At 37.4% G+C, this 18,730-nt stretch overlaps 1 protein-coding gene across 1 annotated transcript in view; it reads right to left on the reverse strand.

Annotated features, from left to right (window-relative positions):
- The window catches only part of INPP4B (inositol polyphosphate-4-phosphatase type II B), a 489,632-nt gene that overhangs the window by 28,677 nt on the left and 442,225 nt on the right, over nt 1–18,730 (reverse strand). Inside the window, exons 27-28 of the mRNA XM_084627075.1 lie at nt 16,139–16,251; nt 6,992–7,146 (exon numbers count right to left, since the gene is read on the reverse strand). Of these exons, the coding sequence (XP_084483201.1) occupies nt 6,992–7,146; nt 16,139–16,251 (268 nt within the window). The remainder of the gene's footprint in view (nt 1–6,991; nt 7,147–16,138; nt 16,252–18,730) is intronic.

Raw genomic sequence — 18,730 nt, forward strand, 5'->3', positions numbered from 1 at the left:
GTTCTTATGATATGGTCTTTAATTATACCATCACATACTATTTGTTCCACATTTTTCCCCTGACTTCTTTTTTCCCCCTCATGTGGGAGAAAACAGATTTTTGCCCCAGATCTAGATTTAAAAGATCACTTTTGTCCTTCACATCTTCTAGCACACTATTGCCTGTGCTGGAAACTCCCATCCTGAACTGGTTCACTACATCTCAACCATTTACTTATTTAAACCATTCCTTTAGATGAACTCTTTCCAACAGATCTATAAAATCCTCCTCCTCCATACTGAGTATAAACAAAGATATTTAAAAAATCCAAATAAAAGTAATGAAAGCTAACAAGATGTACGCTACACGGGTCAATCACACAGCTCTTCATTACATCCCATTCCCCTGTCTCATAGGCTTTCCTCTTGTCTGAAAGGCACCATGCACATAGCTGCTGCTACAGAAATAATAACTTCTTGTTTAAAAATAAAGTAGATGTCTATCACAATTAATACACAAAAATGGTCATTGCTGTTGCTAAATATTGAGGTCCCTTTCAGCACACGAATGGGACTAATGTTCACTTCTCTCTCCTCCTAACATTCCCCCTCTCAGATGACAAAAACGTTATGATTCTGGAGAATACCCATGGCCTGTCCAGATTACAGGCTCTTCCAGTAGGTTTAGTATACATTTGTAAGCCTTGAACTCTTAATAGACTCTTAAGGACTCTTAATAGAAGTGAGTGGGAGGTTTCACTGGTCTGCGCAGAGAGAGGAATACCAGAGTACAACTGCTTCCTCTTTGTGCAGTCAGCCATCAATTGCACAGTGCAACGGTTGCCAACAAGCTGAGAACAGGCAGGTCCAGAATTGTGAGATGGTGGTAGGGCCAAAAAGTAGCTGCACAGTTCCAGTCCTAGGTGACAAATTCCAAGCCCAGAGGGGGCCATTGTGACCTTCTAGCTGGCCTTCCTGACAAAACAGCCCATAGAGCTTCGCCAAAAAAATACCTAGAACATATCTGACAAATACATTGCAAGACTTATCAGTTAGACAGCTTTTAATCCATTTAATGCACGCAAGGTTAATTTATATCCTTTTCATTTTTTAATCAAAATGTTGTGTTATATGAAATCAAATATCTTACAGAAGTTGAAGTGTATGCCATCAACATTATTACCTTTAACAACCAAACTACTAATCTCATCAAAACTAGATATCAAGTTAGTTTGACAGGATCTATTTTTCATACATCCATGTTGATTGGCATTAATTATATTACCCTCATTCAATTCTTTATTAATAAAGTTCCATATCAGCTGCTCCATTATCTTCCCTGGGATTGATGTCAGACTGACAGGCCTATAATTATCAAGGTCACCCTGTTTACCCTTTCTATATATTCATACAATATTAGCTTTCTTCCAGTCTCCTGGAACTTCCCCAGTGTTCCAAGACTTATAGGAAATCAACAGTAATGGTCCAGCAAGCTCTTTAGCCAACTCTTTTAAAACTTGGGTGCAAAAAATATGGACTTACTGACTAAAAATGTGTAACTTTATTAGCTCCTATTTAACTTCCATCTGATGTACTAGTGAAATGGAAAATATGACCTTCATCATATATGACTACATCTGTTCTCCCCCGCCCATTCAGAACAGAAATATGTATTGAATACTTTTGCTTCTTCTTACTTATTATTGATAATTTTACCATTCATCTAGTGATGGACTAATATCAACGTTAAGATTCTTTTTCTTCCTAACATACCTAAACTCCTTATTAGCTCTGCTGGCCATAGATTTCTCTATGTGTCTCTGTGCTTTCTTTAACAATTTTCTACATTTCCTAACTTCTGATTTTTTAAATGTTATATATAGAACAGAAGAAATAGAAAGCTGATAGTAAAGGAAAGTAACGGGATGAAAAAGGGAAATATGTATGATTTTATAGCTGCCTTTACTTCCCCTCTAAACCAGGTCAGTTTTCTAACCAATACAGCCTTCTTCCACAATTGTGGGACTGTGACTTTTTGGAAATTGAATACAGTTTTGCTAAACAATTCCCAATGATCTTTCATGCTTTTCTATTAAATTCTTCCTCCCAGTTCTTCTGGCTCAATTGTTTTCTGCTTTGTGAAACGGGCTCTTTTAAAGCACCAAGTATATATATATACATATATATATACACACCTACCTACCTATATATATATATATACACACACACACACACATATAAAACTGATCTGGACTTAATTTGTTTTCACATTACAGATGTGATCAAGTCATAATCACTTGTATGTAAGCTACCACTGATTTTTAGTTCTGTGATCAGTACCTCTTTCCTGTCAATATTTGCTTCTGCTTCTGAGTCTACATGGCAATCACAATGCTGTCCGGTCATGGGCTACCTTTGTAGGTCCAGGGTCCCCCTCAGTCTGGACCTATGGATCCTGCTTTAACCCATCACTGTATTGAGGTTATAGGAAAGAGATATTGCAACTGTCTTTTCCTCTACAAAACATAAGGAGTCTTATCCCAGAACTCAAACATTTTTAATGAATTTATTTTGCCAGTGATCTCTGCGCAATGATGCTCTTCAAGAGCTCTCTGAAAAGGGCCATTTGCTTCACAACTGGGCCATAAAACACCCATACCTTGCTACTCAGACCATTCACTGTGTGTTTCAATCAGCTTTTTGAAGATAGACAATTTATCTGAAATATCCTCAGTTGGTGTGTCAAGTGAAAACAAGTCCTTCATTGAATCAAATGTGTTCACTGGTTCAAACATCTGACAGGTACTGCTGCCTGTTAAGAATGATGATGGGGTTGACAGCCCCAAGGCTTTACTGAAGTGAGTGGATTTATCATATTTATATTTTATTTCTAAGCTTTACTGAAGACATTCTGAAAGTAAAGGATTCTCTGGTTATTTACTATTCAAGACTTTCAAAATGTATATGGACCAACTCACTGAAAAGCAACTTTTAATAGGCCAGAAAGAAAATGCAGTTCTAAAAAACTGCTTCCAACATCTGCTGCTTTCCAGGGTCCAGCTCCATCCAAGGAAAATGAACAGAATCATATGAGAGGTACCTGCAATTAATTATGTTACATCTGTTTGTCCCTTTAAGTCTATACCACAAAGAGAGAATTCAAGATGGCAGGAGACCTCCATCCACTGGAGAATGGGAAATAAGAAAACCAGATCACATCATTTGAAAAAAGGTAATTGAGAAGTCAGAAGTGTGATTTCAGTAATATGTGAAATCAGACCACTCGATGCACAGGGAATAATATACTAGTTGTATTTGCCCCACCGTATGTACACACCTTTCACTAAGATCAATAGGAATCACATGCACAAATCAAGGGTAGAATATCACATATACTATAGTATTTATTAAACACACAGACACTCCTATTTGTATTTTCATTTCAATGGCAACAATTTAATGGCTTGAGATACACCAAGACAACAAAACGCTGCATTGGGTATTCATAGTGCAAAAGTCTGAATTCCTGTAGTCAATCTTTCATAAATTAAAAGGACAGTCAGTAAACCAATCTTTAAAGCACTACGTTTTACAAGTGATAAATATCTGGTGTATCAGTTCAAGTCTCTTATTTTTCTTACTAATCCATAGTATAAAAACTATTTGCAGAATAACGTTTCACAGCGTAAACAAAAAACTAAACTATAATTTAAATGTGAGAAGTAGCCCTTGATGGATGCTAGATTGTGCTTAGCCCTGCAGGAGATGGAGTGGGCACAAGCATTAATGGAGTCTAGTATTACCATAAAACTTTCCAAAGGAGCAAAGCAAGGATGGGGCCATGGACATGTCCCTCCTCTCTATAATAGCAATCGCAGCCATGCCAGTCTAGGCATGCGAGAAGGTAGCATTAAAGCCACCAAATTTTCTTGTGATTTTAGTACCTCTAAATCAGAGTTTCTGATAAAGGCTGTTCCCAAATCTCAATTTACTTTTACAAATCAAATGCTTTCACCCCATTATTTATCTCCTACTGTTAACTCTTAAAAGTAGCCTTTTCAAAGTTCAATCCAGCCTGTTAGTGTTTTTATGTCAAGATCTGTTTTTTCTTGTCTACTGTTTCTTTTCAAAGACTTTACAAGTGTCTCATGGCAATCATCGCAAAAAAAGCCAGACTGACATGGAGCTTAACAAAGTGATCTACTGAGGATTCATCAGAGTAAAATTGCCCAAACTGTATAAATTAAGAAATGCACTGACGACGTGCCTCTCTCTCCCCATAAAACAAAACGTTATCTTCAGATGCAGAAACCATTTTGAAAGCTTCTGCATCTAGAGAATAAAGCATTCAGAAATGCACAGCATAACCTTTTACAACAACATCTTACAGTACTAATCACATAGAAAGGATAAATATATTCGTGTCACACTACTGTCAAGCCCATTAACCTTATTTAGCCAAACCTCAAAAGCATAGCTGCCAAGTCCCCTCAAATGAATAAGTGAGCTTTTGTTAGAAGGCCATTAGATTCCTCCATGGGGAAAATTGTGGGTTTGCTCTCCTTTCTATATTTACATCATTATAAATGAAAGCAAAATTCCCCTCAGCATTTCAAAATGAGGTTCTATTAATAGTGGGACATATTCAATTCTCATTTACACAAATGTAAACCCAATAAAACTCAGTTGGTTCCGCTGAATGGAGAGGGAGTATTGGCTCTTGGTTTTACATGCAAATCTTTTATATACCAGTGTGCAATGGTATTTGCCTTTTTATTATATTTCAAACTGAAAATTAATATTTAATGTTGCAAGAAACTATGGTGGATGCATGACACCACGATCATCTGAGATGATCAAAGCTAGAACATTCAGCACTAGATGCACAAAGATGCAACTGCACAACCTATCACCTGAGCTAAAGGAATAACTCCATTAGCTAACAATAAGCAGTAGGCTGTTATAGTCCCCGGTTCCAGTCACTAAAGGGACACATGATCACACACACTAAGTCAATGCATTACACTATCATTCTAAATAGTCTTCTGCATTGATGTGCCATTTGTTCAACATGCTTCCATTTTTTATTATTGTTTAGTAGTGTTCTTCCCTAATGTCCAGATCAATGGAAGCACTTAAGAAAATGAACTTTAAGCATGCATTTGAAGTTCAGCAGGTATTTAAGTGCCCTTCCTGAATAGGGATGCTTTCCTGAATTGGGGCCTACACTTTAACTGTGCCTCTTACTATATTAATATTATATTTTTATTAATTGCCCAGTACTCTCCATGTTCTCCAGGTCTATTTGAATTTTCTGCTATTATCTAACTCCAATTTTAGTACCATCTGCACATTTTATTGATGCATTACTCATTTAATTTTCCAGCTCAATTATAATGACATTAGACACTACTAGTTAATATAAGGAGAGTTTAGTCTGCAGAAAGCTACAGTACTTCTGTACTAACAAGTTAGTTTGTACAATATACAAGGTCCTATTTAGAAAGTTTCTAATTGCTGAATTTTTCAATTCCCTGTTTGAGTCTTAATCTTCATAAGAATTTATTTTATATAGTTGAGATCCTTATGTCCAGCCATTTATAGTAGCTTTCAAACACTCACATTTATTGATAGCTTACAAAAGAAAAACAGGACAGTTGAAATGCCAAAAGAAAGAGTGTTTAATGTAAAAAACTCAGGAATTGCTCGTTAGTGGTAAAACATGACAGTATGAAAGATAGTGCATGCAAGTGTCACCCACCAGCTGAAAAACTACAATGGTCAACGGATTTAGGAAAGCTAATGATATATATGAAATGGTACTTTAGTACACCATCACAGTAAATGAGCAACTTGTAAGTGGGCTATACTTCTGAATCCTCACAATGCTCTGCTGAATCATCCTTTCTAGCAATTAACTTGTTTCTTTTTAAATAACAGGTGTTCCTATTAAGGATATATTGCAAAAGCACTCCTAGTGCTTTTGCAATATATCCTTAATAAGTTTAGATTTAACTACTTCTGAAATTAATCCATAAACACAATTTCTAGCATCAGGATATGAAATATATCTGTTTGGATCATTACTCTATTAAACTAAAACTTCAAAAAAACATTTAACTTAGGTATAAGTTGTATAAACCCAATTTAAACAAATTAGGAAAGAAATTCTAATCATATGTTGCACTGGAGTTGAGGACATACAATTTATTACCTCCTAGGAGGCTGCCCTGAAATTTATGGTCTTGCAGGGATTTTTGTTAAATATTCTTTAAACAGCTTAGATGCAAAATGTTAGTATTTACAAATCCTTTGCACACTATTCAGTATTCATAAAAAATAATTAACTATGAAATATTAGTTCTTCTCGGACTAATAGATAACACAATGCAGGGACCAGATTCATTTTATGATCTAAACTTATTTACTTGAAATTCTTCCCTGTGACTAACATGCAGATATTCAAAACCCTATCACATCTCCTAATTACCCATTCTTAATTACTTCTGTCTTAATGGTTGCATAGCTATACTTAACAATGCAATGTAAAGTTTTTTTTTTTTAAAAAGATGATTTAATTAAATATAACCATCAGTCCAAACTTCCTTAGTCATTCCTTTTATCTTGGATAACATGAGCTAATGAGAACTACCAACTATAAGAAATGTTTAATTCTGATTTAGTAATATTTTTCCAGCTCCATTTTATTTAAATGTTTTAATAAGAATTTAACAGCTTGGAAGTTTTTAAGAGAGTAAATAAATTTTTGTTTTTTATAGGTACAGGCATATTGCTAAAATTGTGTGTCTTATGAAAGCCTATGAAAAAGCATTAAAAATGAACTGCTAATTAACTAGATCCAAATCCTGCAGTTCTTATTCCTCAATAAGGCAAGTTTTGGCCTGTAACACATTCACCACTGGCTAGTACTAAGGCGATATAGTACATGCGTGTGTTTGAAACACAAGAAGCAGAAAAATAAACAAACCAAAAACTAAAACCAGATATATACCTTCTCATACAATCCAGTGCCCGGATAAAGAAGTCCTTGTGCAGTTGATGTTCATCTCTCAAGATTGAGCACTGTTCTAGTGTCACTGACATGGATGTCCTGTCTTTGGCACTTTTGCAACAGGTGAAACGGATTCCATTTAGCTTGCGGCAAATCTATAAAACAGACAAATCAAATTATTACTGTTGTGCATCCTATCCACTGTAAAGGATAGCATAAAATGAACTCACATATTTTACAGTTATAGAGAATTTACATCGAGGCTTAACTTTCTTTTTTTTTTTTTTTGGTTAAAACTAACCCAACTCAAATGGAATTCAATCATTATGCTTCTGCCATGTGATCCTAAGTAGTTTAGTCAATGATCATCAGACAAACTGGAAAAGGAGCCAATAAAGAAAACTATTTTTTCTTTTAATGTCACATGTACTACTGTAATTAATGTTCACCTACATTGCCAAATACCAAATTAACATTAGAAGTATTTCAGGTAAGCTTAATTTCTAAGAATGAAATTCACTGTGGCCTGGAGGACACACGCAAGGTCCTCTGCACCATTTAACCTCCAGGGTAGGGTTGCACTGAGGAGGCTGTTAGAATTGACCCACAGGCCATGTCCAGAAAGATATATCATGTTAGAAAATGTATTAACAAACATGTTTTAACTAACATGATGTTAAATATGATTTTTTTCTTTGTGTAGGCAGGGACAAGTCATGTTTAAAAATGTGTTAGCTGGTCACGATTAATCCTAGGGTCCTTCCTAAGGTTAACCATGACTCACTAACTTGCTTTTATAAACATGACTGTTGCTGTCTACACTAAGAAGAAAATCGTGTTTAATATGATAGTTAAAACTTGTTAATGAACACAACGTCTAAAGATGTATTTTCCCAATGCAGACAAGGCCACAGAGGATTTTTTACACCCAGTGTATGTTGTGGAAGGTGCTCGTGCCAGACCTTCACAGGCTGGTACAGATATTGGCAATGGGGCCCTGAGGAGGGACCATGGAATCCATGTTTATTAGACATGTCTGTGTAAACTGTACAGGAGAGGTTGCAGCCTCTATTTTAGCCAATTTCATCCAAATTACATATCTTAAAAATGAAATCTTAAAGCCCTTCATTAGCACAGCAGGTCTATAAATATCTGCCATCTTGGGAAAAATGAGGCAGCTATCTAATAGATTTTAGCAGGGCAAGGTGTGCTCTCAGGCACTGTGCTGGAAAGCGATTGCAGCTGGTGAGTGTTTGAGATCACTGAGCATTTTTGAAATATTCAAGGCTACAATAATAAGTACATAACTCCAGCACATTTGATGCAACAATCCTCTGGCTTTGTGCCTTCAGCCATTTGAAGTGTGTATTAATAGCCTCAGAAAACACAATTTGGAGTGTCTTATGATTCCTTTTTTATTGTATATTTCATTTTTAAGTCTTGTTTTCCATTTGATTGCTATTAACTGTAATGTATATAGTACCATTAGTTTTGCGCCACGTTTTACAACTGGTTATGTATCAGACAAGGGAAAGAATCCCTGTGCAGAGTGGCTAAATACAGGTGAAAGACCCGAGAGGATACAATTAGAATACAAATATATTTTGCGAAGGGCAGCACAGACTGACTTGGAGGTCACAGAAGCACCATTTAATACTCTCAGGTTTATTTTTTGAAGTAAAATTAGAAATTAAATGTGGCCTAACAATCAGGGGTGCTGCTACTAAAAGTGACACTGACCAGGCTGCACTGTGTATTCCTGACCCTTCTGTTATCAATTACTTGCATCGGTGCCCTGGGCTCTCTCAGTTTTTGTTTAAAAAATTTCTGTAGGATTATTAAGGAGATCCTGATTAAGCTTTTTAAATTAAAATATGAAACTGAAAAGAGGCCATGATTTGACAGAACAGATGTCGAAGGGTGAGAGATTTGAAATAGAACAGGGATAGGGAAAGGGTTAAGGAATATTCAATAGTTAAAAAACCACCATGCCCTACAAAATGTATATTGTCCTTACTCTTAAGTATGAATAATAGTAGTCATTTAAATGACTATAATTACGAATTACCAACCTGTGGAATCTGAGACACTATAGTATTTCTTTATATTCAGAAGAGGAAGTGATTGTAGTGAAATGGATTTCCATTATTGGTAAAAGTTAAAAGGAAAAAAGGCTTTTACTGTCTTTCCCCACTCTCTGTGATGTCCACCTATTTCATTTATAGTTCAGGTGTATGAATGCTTAATATTTTAATGAAGTGATATGGTGAGGAGATACCTGATACCTAGGATTTTGATCCTGCAAATGCTTAGAGTAAGGCAGCTTTTACTCATGAGTAATGGTTTTCAGGATTCTGACCCTGTATTGAAACCATACTTACATAGTTTTCATAGTTTTCAACCTTCAAACTGTCTAAGGTGTACACAATGAAAATATGTGAAAAAGACTGAAATATGGTACATGTTTCTTGTCATGACAAAAAATTATCCTGGTTTCTAATTCTAACACCTGTTTAAGGATGATTTCTCCCTTTGTGAATTAAGAAAATCAATTTTTAAAAACAGAAAACCAGGGGGAAAATTCTATCATGTGAAAATCATAGAATATCAGGGTTGGAAAGGACCTCAGGAGGTCACCTAGTCCAACCGCCTGCTCAAAGCAGGACCAATCCCCAACTAAATCATCCCAGCCAGGGCTTTGTCAAGCCTGACTTTAAAAACCTCTAAGGAAGGAGATTCCACCACCTCCCTAGGTAACGCAGTCCAGTGCTTCACCACCCTCCTAGTGAAAAAGTTTTTCCTCATATCCAACCTAAACCTCCCCCACTGCAACTTGAGATCATTACTCCTTATTCTGTCATCTGCTACCACTGAGAACAGTCTAGATCAGTGTTTCCCAAACTTGGGATGCCGCTTGTTCAGGGAAAGCCCTTGGCGGGCCGGGCCTGTTTGTTTGCCTGCCGTGTCTGCAGGTTCGGCCAATCGCAGCTCCCACTGGCTGCGGTTCGCCGCTCCAGGCCAATGGGGGCTGCGGGAAGTGGCGGCCGGTACGTCCCTCGGCCCGTGCCACTTCCCGCAGCCCCATTGGCCTGGAGCGGCGAACTGCAGCCAGTGGGAGCCGCGATCGGCTGAAACTGCGGATGCGGAAGGTAAACAAACCAGCCTGGCCCACCAGGGGCTTTCCCTGAACAAGCAGAGTCTCTTTGGTAGTTGAAAGCAGCTATCAAATCCCCCCCCTTATTCTTCTGCAGACTAAATAATTCCAGTTCCTTCAGCCTCCCTTCATAAGTCATGTGCTCCAGCCCCCTAATCATTTTTGTTGCCCTCTGCTGGACTTTTTCCAATTTTTCCACATCCTTCTTGTAGCGTGGGGCCCAAAACCGGACACAGTACTCCAGATGAAGCCTCACCAATGCCGAATAGAGGGGAATGATCACGTCCCTCGATCTGCTAGCAATGCTCCTACCTATACAGCCCAAAATGCTGGTCTCCCAACATTATCAGTACCAAAGGATCATCAGTAGAATTTGAACCTTTGACCTTCAAATACAGAGCTCTACCACCTGAACTAAGTGAGCAACTCTTAACCGCTAAGTGGACCAGCCACTATGAGAGGATATGATCCATACACTCTGGGTAACACAACTATTTACTACTAGACAGCAGTTGAAGGAGAATCTATCTTATCTTACTGTAGTGTTTTATATTGTCACCCATTACTGTAGTATCTGAGCATGTTCCACCTAAAATCAATAGTGAAGTCCATAATGGCTTTCTGGATTTCTTCCCTTTTGGGGTTAAAACCTCTGCTTTTTGCAGGAGGGTGGGTCAGGTTGTATGATTTATTTTTATTAGGCTGTCAAGTGATTACAAAAATTAATCTCAATTAATCGTGCTGTTAAACAATAAAAAATACCATTTATTTAAATATTTTGGATGATTTTCTACATTTTCAAATTATATTGATTTCAATTACAACACAGAATACAAAGTGCACAGCTCTCACTTTATATTTATTTTTATTACAAATACTAAAGAAATAGTATTTTTCAATTCACCTAATACAAGTACTGTAGTGAAATCTCTTTATCATGAAAGTTGAACTTACAACTGTAGAATTATGTACAAAAAAACCTGCATTCAAAAATAAAACAGTGACATAAGATATCACTGAATCCAAGATCTTAACAGGATACTAAAAGGGATTAGACATTTCTATGTATAATGAGAATATCCAAAGTTATATTAGGATAAGAGCTAAAATCTCTCACGCTTCAGGGCCTACACCAATTGCTAAATGGAGTTAGGAAGAAAATTCCACTATAAGCAGGTTATTTCATAATTGTGCATTATGGGGGTTCTTGCACTTTCCTCTGAAGCATCTGGATTTAGCCAATGTTGGAAAAAGGATACTGCAGTAGACGGACCTCTAGTCTTATCCATTGTAATTATTTCTATGTTCACAGAGCATAGAGCATAGTCTGGCTTCATGGGAGACACAACATCTGCCAACATTTGCCACGCAATGGTATCAGAGATAACCAGTTTCTCTCTGCCCCCAATATTTAAAATAAGAAATGTCTGTGGTAACAGCTGGCAAATGTGGACTTTAAATGTACATTAAATGTAGTCCCATTATAATGAGCAATAATATATTTATTGCAATAATCTAATAAATCCTTTACAGCAAGAAATTGTGACCTCCCAATACAAAGATGCTAACATACTATGGTATCAACATCAAGAGCTCCAGACTTGTCAATTCCAGGGGGATAATTTGAAATAGGGTAGTATAAGGGCTATACATTTGAGTGAAGGGCAAACTTTTAAATGGTTGTAAAGCAGCAAAGCACTTTTTTCCTCCATGAAAATATTTTAAAGATTCCCTGAATGGATGACAAAAGAAACCTCTGGAGACATGAAGTGAAAATAAATCCTGTCCTGCTCTTGGTAGATTATTTTAGAGTCCCATGCTGATTTATCTTTTACTTCTTCTGAGAGTCATGTTGTATAATTGCAGAATTCCTATTGGAAAAGGGCTTACCTTTTTACACACAGTGGATTTACGTTGTAATACATGTTGTTACATTTAGTACCTTACTACAAAATAGCATTAGCAATATATAAAACGGCAACAACTTCATTACTAAAAAGAGTCTTTGTGTGTCATTGGAATCTTGTTCCCACTGTTAATGAAAGATAAAATGGCTTTGCCCTGTATAGTTTGTGTATTTGAAAATGTACAGAAAGGGCTTGCGTTTAGACTACTGTGTGTGCTAAAGGCCAGATTTTCTCCTGGTGTAAACTTCCATAGCTCCATTGAAATCCATGACACTGTGCCTGTTTACACAGGCAGAGAATTTGGTTCAAACCTTTAGATTGCCAAGTTATAAATTACACCCCTTTGGATACCAATACTAAGCACCTCTGATTTCAAAAATCTACACAGTGTGAGGTCAAATCCTGACTTGTGTTTTGCAGCCTGCAAGAGGACCCTCTTGACAGCAACCTTGGAGATATACTCCATGGCCACCCAACCATGCACTCTCCCTCAGAGATGTGTTATGTATCAGGAAATTATGTTGGCGGTAGGGCTGTTTTTCTCCTTGACAGTCATACATGGTGGTCTCTCCCTAAATGAGAGAGAGTTGGAGAGGTAGAAGGGGGATTGAGCAACCCTCAACCTACATAGCTGGCTATAAAAGTGAGCTATCATTTGGGAAAGAGGGGGCCTTTTAAAACCTTCCACCCTCTCCCCAACAGGCAATTGAAGGTAGAGAGAACACTGTGGACTTTTAGTCCCTTAGGCCTGTTTTTTCAAGGAGGATCTTTCTGAGATCCCTGCTTTATGAGGCCCCTCTCTCTTGTATACAGATTGCTATTCAGGAATTTACTATGTAGAAGCCCTTCAGTCCAGGCACAGGAGAGATGGAGCAGAATCTCTTCCCTCTGCAGGCTCTACTGATAGCAACGTAAGAGACCTGACACCAATAACAGCTAGAATAGAGAGGAAATAGTTTGGACCATTGGGTATTAAACAGAGGGGAGCAGCAATAAGAAGGTATCTTTAGAGTAAGCAAAGGCTTCTCCCTGATTTAATTCCCCAAACACTGGGCAAAGTTTGGTGGGGATATCACCTGGAAGGAAGAAAATTGGAGACATCACACCAGTATTTGGTTATTTCAGCATGAGGCAGGGAGTATATTCAGTACCGAGGAAGTCTGAGGAGGCTCAGCAAGGTTGAGGAGCAGGCTCAGTGCAGACAGAATGTTTGCTTTTTTTTTTTAAAGCACCAAGCCTGTATCAAACCCTATGGAGCATAACGCGGACTGCAAATAGTGATTTCAGATAGCTTGTAACTCTTTGAAATCTGAACAGATTTTCAGTAGCAAAGGACTCCAGGACCCAGTCTGACCTCAGGACAATCTCCCTTCCAAATTTCATGTCCTTGCTGCAAGAGCTCTTCAAAAAATATGGGTGTTTTATTTATTTATGAATTTTTTTTAATCATTAGAGGGTTTTGTTTTGTTTGAATTACTTTTATGCTTTGTATTTCCTTAGTTTGTATTTCTTCAAATACCATATCTAGTTGTTTCATGTTCTACCACTGTTTCATGTTCTCTGTGTATATAAAATATCCCCACTGTATTTTCCACTGTGTGCATCCGATGAAGTGAGCTGTAGCTCACGAAAGCTTATGCTCAAATAAATTTGTTAGTCTCTAAGGTGCCACAAGTCCTCCTTTTCTTTTCGCGGATACAGACTAACACGGCTGCTACTCTGAAACATATCTAGTTGATTGGTGTTTTAATCACTGCAGTTGGAATGCCCAACTGCCATGGTGACAGAAGCTACGGGAATGACGTATGTGTAATTTACGTAAAGGTGATTTGTAGAGTGCCTATAGCAGTAGCAGCTAGATATTCATTTACAAATTAAAGTACCTTCATTATATAAAACTATGAACAATAGAGTTTGTGTACAGAAATATCCAACTAGAGCTAAACGAAGTAATTATGTTTTGCAACAGGCCCCGAGGCTTGTTAGACTAAAGAATAAAAGTAAGATACCTATGAATAATTGCAGTTTGGTATGCGACAATAATAGATTCATTTTAAATTTAGAAAAAAGATTCACTGTAAAAACAGTAACTGGATACTGAAGGGAATATCTTACATGATTTAACATTCCTACGGGCACGTATTAGTAGCCAGGGCCCTGATACTGTAATAAATAGCACATGGACGGGCCCCTGTGTTTACGTGCTTTACTGATTTCAACAGGGCTCTGCACAGGTTCAGTAATCTGCTCAGGCAGAGCCAAGTGTAGGATTGGTGCCCACAAGTACATAACCTATGGTGTCTTATTAAGTCCCATGAACTGTTCTTTGTAAGTTTCACCAGAAGTAGCTGTCTCAGATGTATACTACTTCTACATGGAAAGCTGCAGGGAACTCTGATAGCTCTCTTGCAGTGCGGGAGGTTGAACTTAGACCACTTTTTTTTTGAACCATGACCTGTGGAGGAGCCCTTACTAATGATGATACAATCATAATAATATAGAGCTGGAAGGGACCTCGAAAGATCATCAAGTCCAGGACCCTGTGCTGAGATAGGTCCAAGTAAACCTACACCATTCCTGACAGGTGTTCGTCCAATCTGTTCTTAAAAACCTCCAATAATGGGGATTCTACAACTTCCATTAGAAGCTTACTCCAGAATTTAACCACACTTATAGTTCAAAAATTTTTCCTACTATCTAACCTAAATATCCCTTGCTGCAGATTAAGCCCATTACTTCTTGTCCTACCTTCAGTGAACATGGAGAAAAATTGATCACCTTCCTCTTTATAACAGCCCTTAATATATCTGAAGACTTATCAGGTCCCCCCTCCATCTTCTTTTCTCAAGACTAAACAAATCCAGCTTTTTTAACCTTTCCTCAAAGGTGAGGTTTTCTAAACATTTTATCATGTTTTATTCTCCCAGTAGTCAATCTGAGTCCACATCACTGCTGAGGAGAGCATGACAATTGCCTCCCATGTTTTACCTATGACACTCCTGTTAATACACCCCAGAAAGATAAGCCTTTTTCATCATATTGTTGACTCATATTCAATTTGTGTTTCACTATAACCCCAGATCCTTTTCTGAAGGACTACCACCTAGCCAGTTACTTTGTAATTGTTCATTTGAACTCGTCTTTATTGAATTTCATCTTGTTGATTTCAGACCAATTCTCTAATTTGTCAAGGTCATTTTGAATTCTAATCCTGTTCTCCAAAGTGCTTGCAACCCCTCCCAGCGTGGTGTCATCTGCAAATTTTATAAGCATACTCTCCATTATTCAAGTCATTAATGAAAATATTGAATAGTAGTGGACGCACAACAGATCCTTGTGCGACCCCACTGGATATGTCCTGCCAGTTTGATAACGAACCTTTGATAACTACTTTTTGAGTAAGTTTTGCGCCCACCTTATAATAATTTTATCTAGACCACATTTTCCTAGTTTGCTTATGAGAATGCCATGTGAGACTGTCAAACATCTTGCTAAAATCAAGATATATGAAGTCTACTGCTTCCCTTCTATCCACTAGACCAGTAATCCCTGTCAAACAAGGAAATTAGATTTCGCATGGTTTGTTTTTGACAAATACATGCTGGCTATTCCTTATAACCCTATTATCCTGCAGGGACTTACAAACTGATTATTTAATAATTTGTTCCAGTATCTTTCCAGGTATCTATAATTCCCTGGGTCCAATTTGTTCCCCTTTTTAAAGATAGGTACTATGATTGTCCTCCTCCAGTCCTCTGGAACTTCACCCTTCCTCCATGAGTTCTCTGTGCCATGAATCTGTGATGATCTAGATGATCTACAGCATGAAAAGTGTTAAGAATCAAGAAGCAGAGGATTCAGGTATTAGGAGGGGAGATGGATCCATGAGAGGGTCACTTTTTTACAATAGCTCAGCAGATGAAAATGATAGAAAACCACTGGTCTAGAAATATGTAGGTACTTCTATGACCCAAATCACTGTATTTTCTGAGTGCATCCTTAAAAATTCCTTTGCAGCCCTCATATCAGCAAGTAATGGAAAATTAGTACATCATATATGAAAGTAATTGGAACAAAGCAGCTTACCGTTGCAGCCACCCACATGATTTCTACATTCTTTCTTTTTTTGGCCTGGATATTTTGATGGAGATTTTCTAGTAATCCCTTTAGGTCATTCTGTTCTTGAAAATGTGGTAGCCCTGAAAAGAAATAAACAGTCAGTGATAACGGTTATGCTGACTTAAAGATTTCCGCACTAAAGAAAAGCTCCAACATTTAGAGTCTCATTTTGGATTCATGAAGATTTTGATAGAAAGTAGCAACTAACTATTTAATGAATAAGAAAAAAATATTTTCCCTGTAAACAGAGGGCTTTACTTTATATAGGTCATATTCTGAGAGCTGCTGAAAGTCCTCAACTTCCATCTTATCAACAACTCAGCACCTTGCAGGATTTGGCCTAGTTCCAGATTCTAGTTGTCAGTTTAAAATAGAACACAGAAAGGCTCTGGAAGTGAATGGAGAACTGTCTGAGAGGGTCTGGTTGTGTATTCCTTGCGCCTTCAGATTTCCCACTGAAGACAAGTCAATGGGAAATATAAGTCACTAAGCAATCCAGGACTTGGCACTTTAATTTATTCTAGGGCTTCAAGGGCACAGACATAGCACATTACTTTTTTGATGTTACCTCTTTCCAAATTAGTACTGAAAATTATTAGACACAAGTTCTGTCAGTTTTTCTGGATTACTTCCTCTTACAGATGTGAACTAAAAGTGATTTATCAACTGTTAACATTTAAAAAAAACATAACAATATCTTAGACCCATAGGAAGTGGTATGAAAACAATTCTATCTGGGTGCCGTTCTTTCCTTCAAGTTGACAAACTGAGTAATTTTGCCTCAGTAAAACCAGGCAGGGGGATCCTCCCACTACTAAAACCAAATCCTTCTGAAATAGAGAGATCCAAGATTTATTTCCAAATCAGTCAAAACTAAAAAGAATATTACAATGCAGATCAGATAGCCATTCCCCTAACCTGATCACAGGCAGAATGACAACTGTTTGATTTACAAACTTTTATTTTCTATCTCGAATGAAGGTGATAGTTTCTCTCACTCATGATATGTAGTTGAGAAGTAATTTTAAAAATACACAAAAAGAATATGTTAAAAAGCTCTCTGAATTGCCTGACCCACATGCAGTATTGCCCTGCAAAAAGAACACAGAAGAAATAATACAGAACACTTTAAAAACAGGCTTTTGTAATTGTGTTATTGAAGATTTTCTTACCTGCCAATATAAATATATATTATCTTATCTGCACATTGTGTCTACTTTTTAAAAAACACACAGCATACATACAGTGAATATGCAGAAAGGAGTTTCTAGATATTTTGAAGCTTTATCATACTATCATTAAGAAAATATATAAGTGCATCATAATATGGTCTTTCCCCAATACATCCTAGCAAATCCTTAATGTGGGGCAGACACGCATTTTACCATGGGTAAATATTCTTTTAAAGAACTGTATTGCTAAAATAACTCATGCCTTGGCTGGATGTGAAAGACTGTTCAAATCCTTCAATCATATAACAGTATTAAACTGTCAAATTATTTTTGTGGATTATAAAGAAATATGTCCTACAATTACTGTATCCTATCAAAGGGGTTGTACTTTGGAGAATGCATGCTCTGCAGATGTGATATGGCACCAAAGCAGAGGTTCTTGATTTTCATGTGGTTCCAGAGTGCTTTGTATGCAGCTCTCTTCTCAGGCTGGAGAAGATCATCCCCAGCTTCCTGACATGGATGTGGCTGTTGCCCAAATATCAAAATGGCAATTTAAAACAACAGAGGCATGGATTAATCTACATTTATGCTAGTAGCCTCTTAGGGTGAGTCCTAAACTATCATTCTTACCATATATTGTTACCTTTGTGTATGTTTTATTAAATTTACTTTTCAATAAGCATGCTACATTTTCATATCCTTCATACGTTCAGCTCTTCTGGGATACTGTAAAAGTGGTACTGTATTTTGGATGAATCAGGAGGATTATATAGAACTTTATTTGTATGCATTTTCAGTAGGAAATTATCCCAAAACACTTCACTATTATGTATGGTTTAATAGGAGCAGAGAGTCAAAGGGAATGAGAAATGAAGATGAATGGGCAAGTGAAAACTGTTTTCATCTGTGGTTTGAAAGAAGATGGAAAGTCAATGAAGCAAAGAGGTACAGAATGGCGGCACCAGATGGCAAAAACTACGGAGGAATAAGTTTGCTAACCAAAGGTGGTGAGAAAGTAGAGAGGCACACAGAGGAGGCCAGATGAGCAGAGAGAGTGGGGACAAGAGAGAGACTAATAATGTGTGCTACAGTAGCTGCATAGAAAAGAAGTTTTAAAAAGAAGTTTGAAAGGAATCCAGAAATGAAAGGGCCGTCAGCTTGGTAAAAATGTCTATCTCCAGTTACAAATTCCATTTGGTTTTAAGAATGTTGCAACTGTCATTGTAAATTAGACTATCCACTTTGTAGCAGGGACTTGGCACACAGGAAGAAAACTCAGCCTGGAAAGGTCTGACAAATCAAGGGATAATCAGTACAGAATGGATCTCACCTGCTTGAACAATAGGTTCCTGCCAGCAGGGACTCTGCCTTTGAATGGGCTCTC

This window comes from Lepidochelys olivacea, assembly GCF_965140295.1.
Source record: "Lepidochelys olivacea isolate rLepOli2 genome assembly, chromosome: 4".
Lineage (NCBI taxonomy): Eukaryota > Metazoa > Chordata > Testudines > Cheloniidae > Lepidochelys > Lepidochelys olivacea.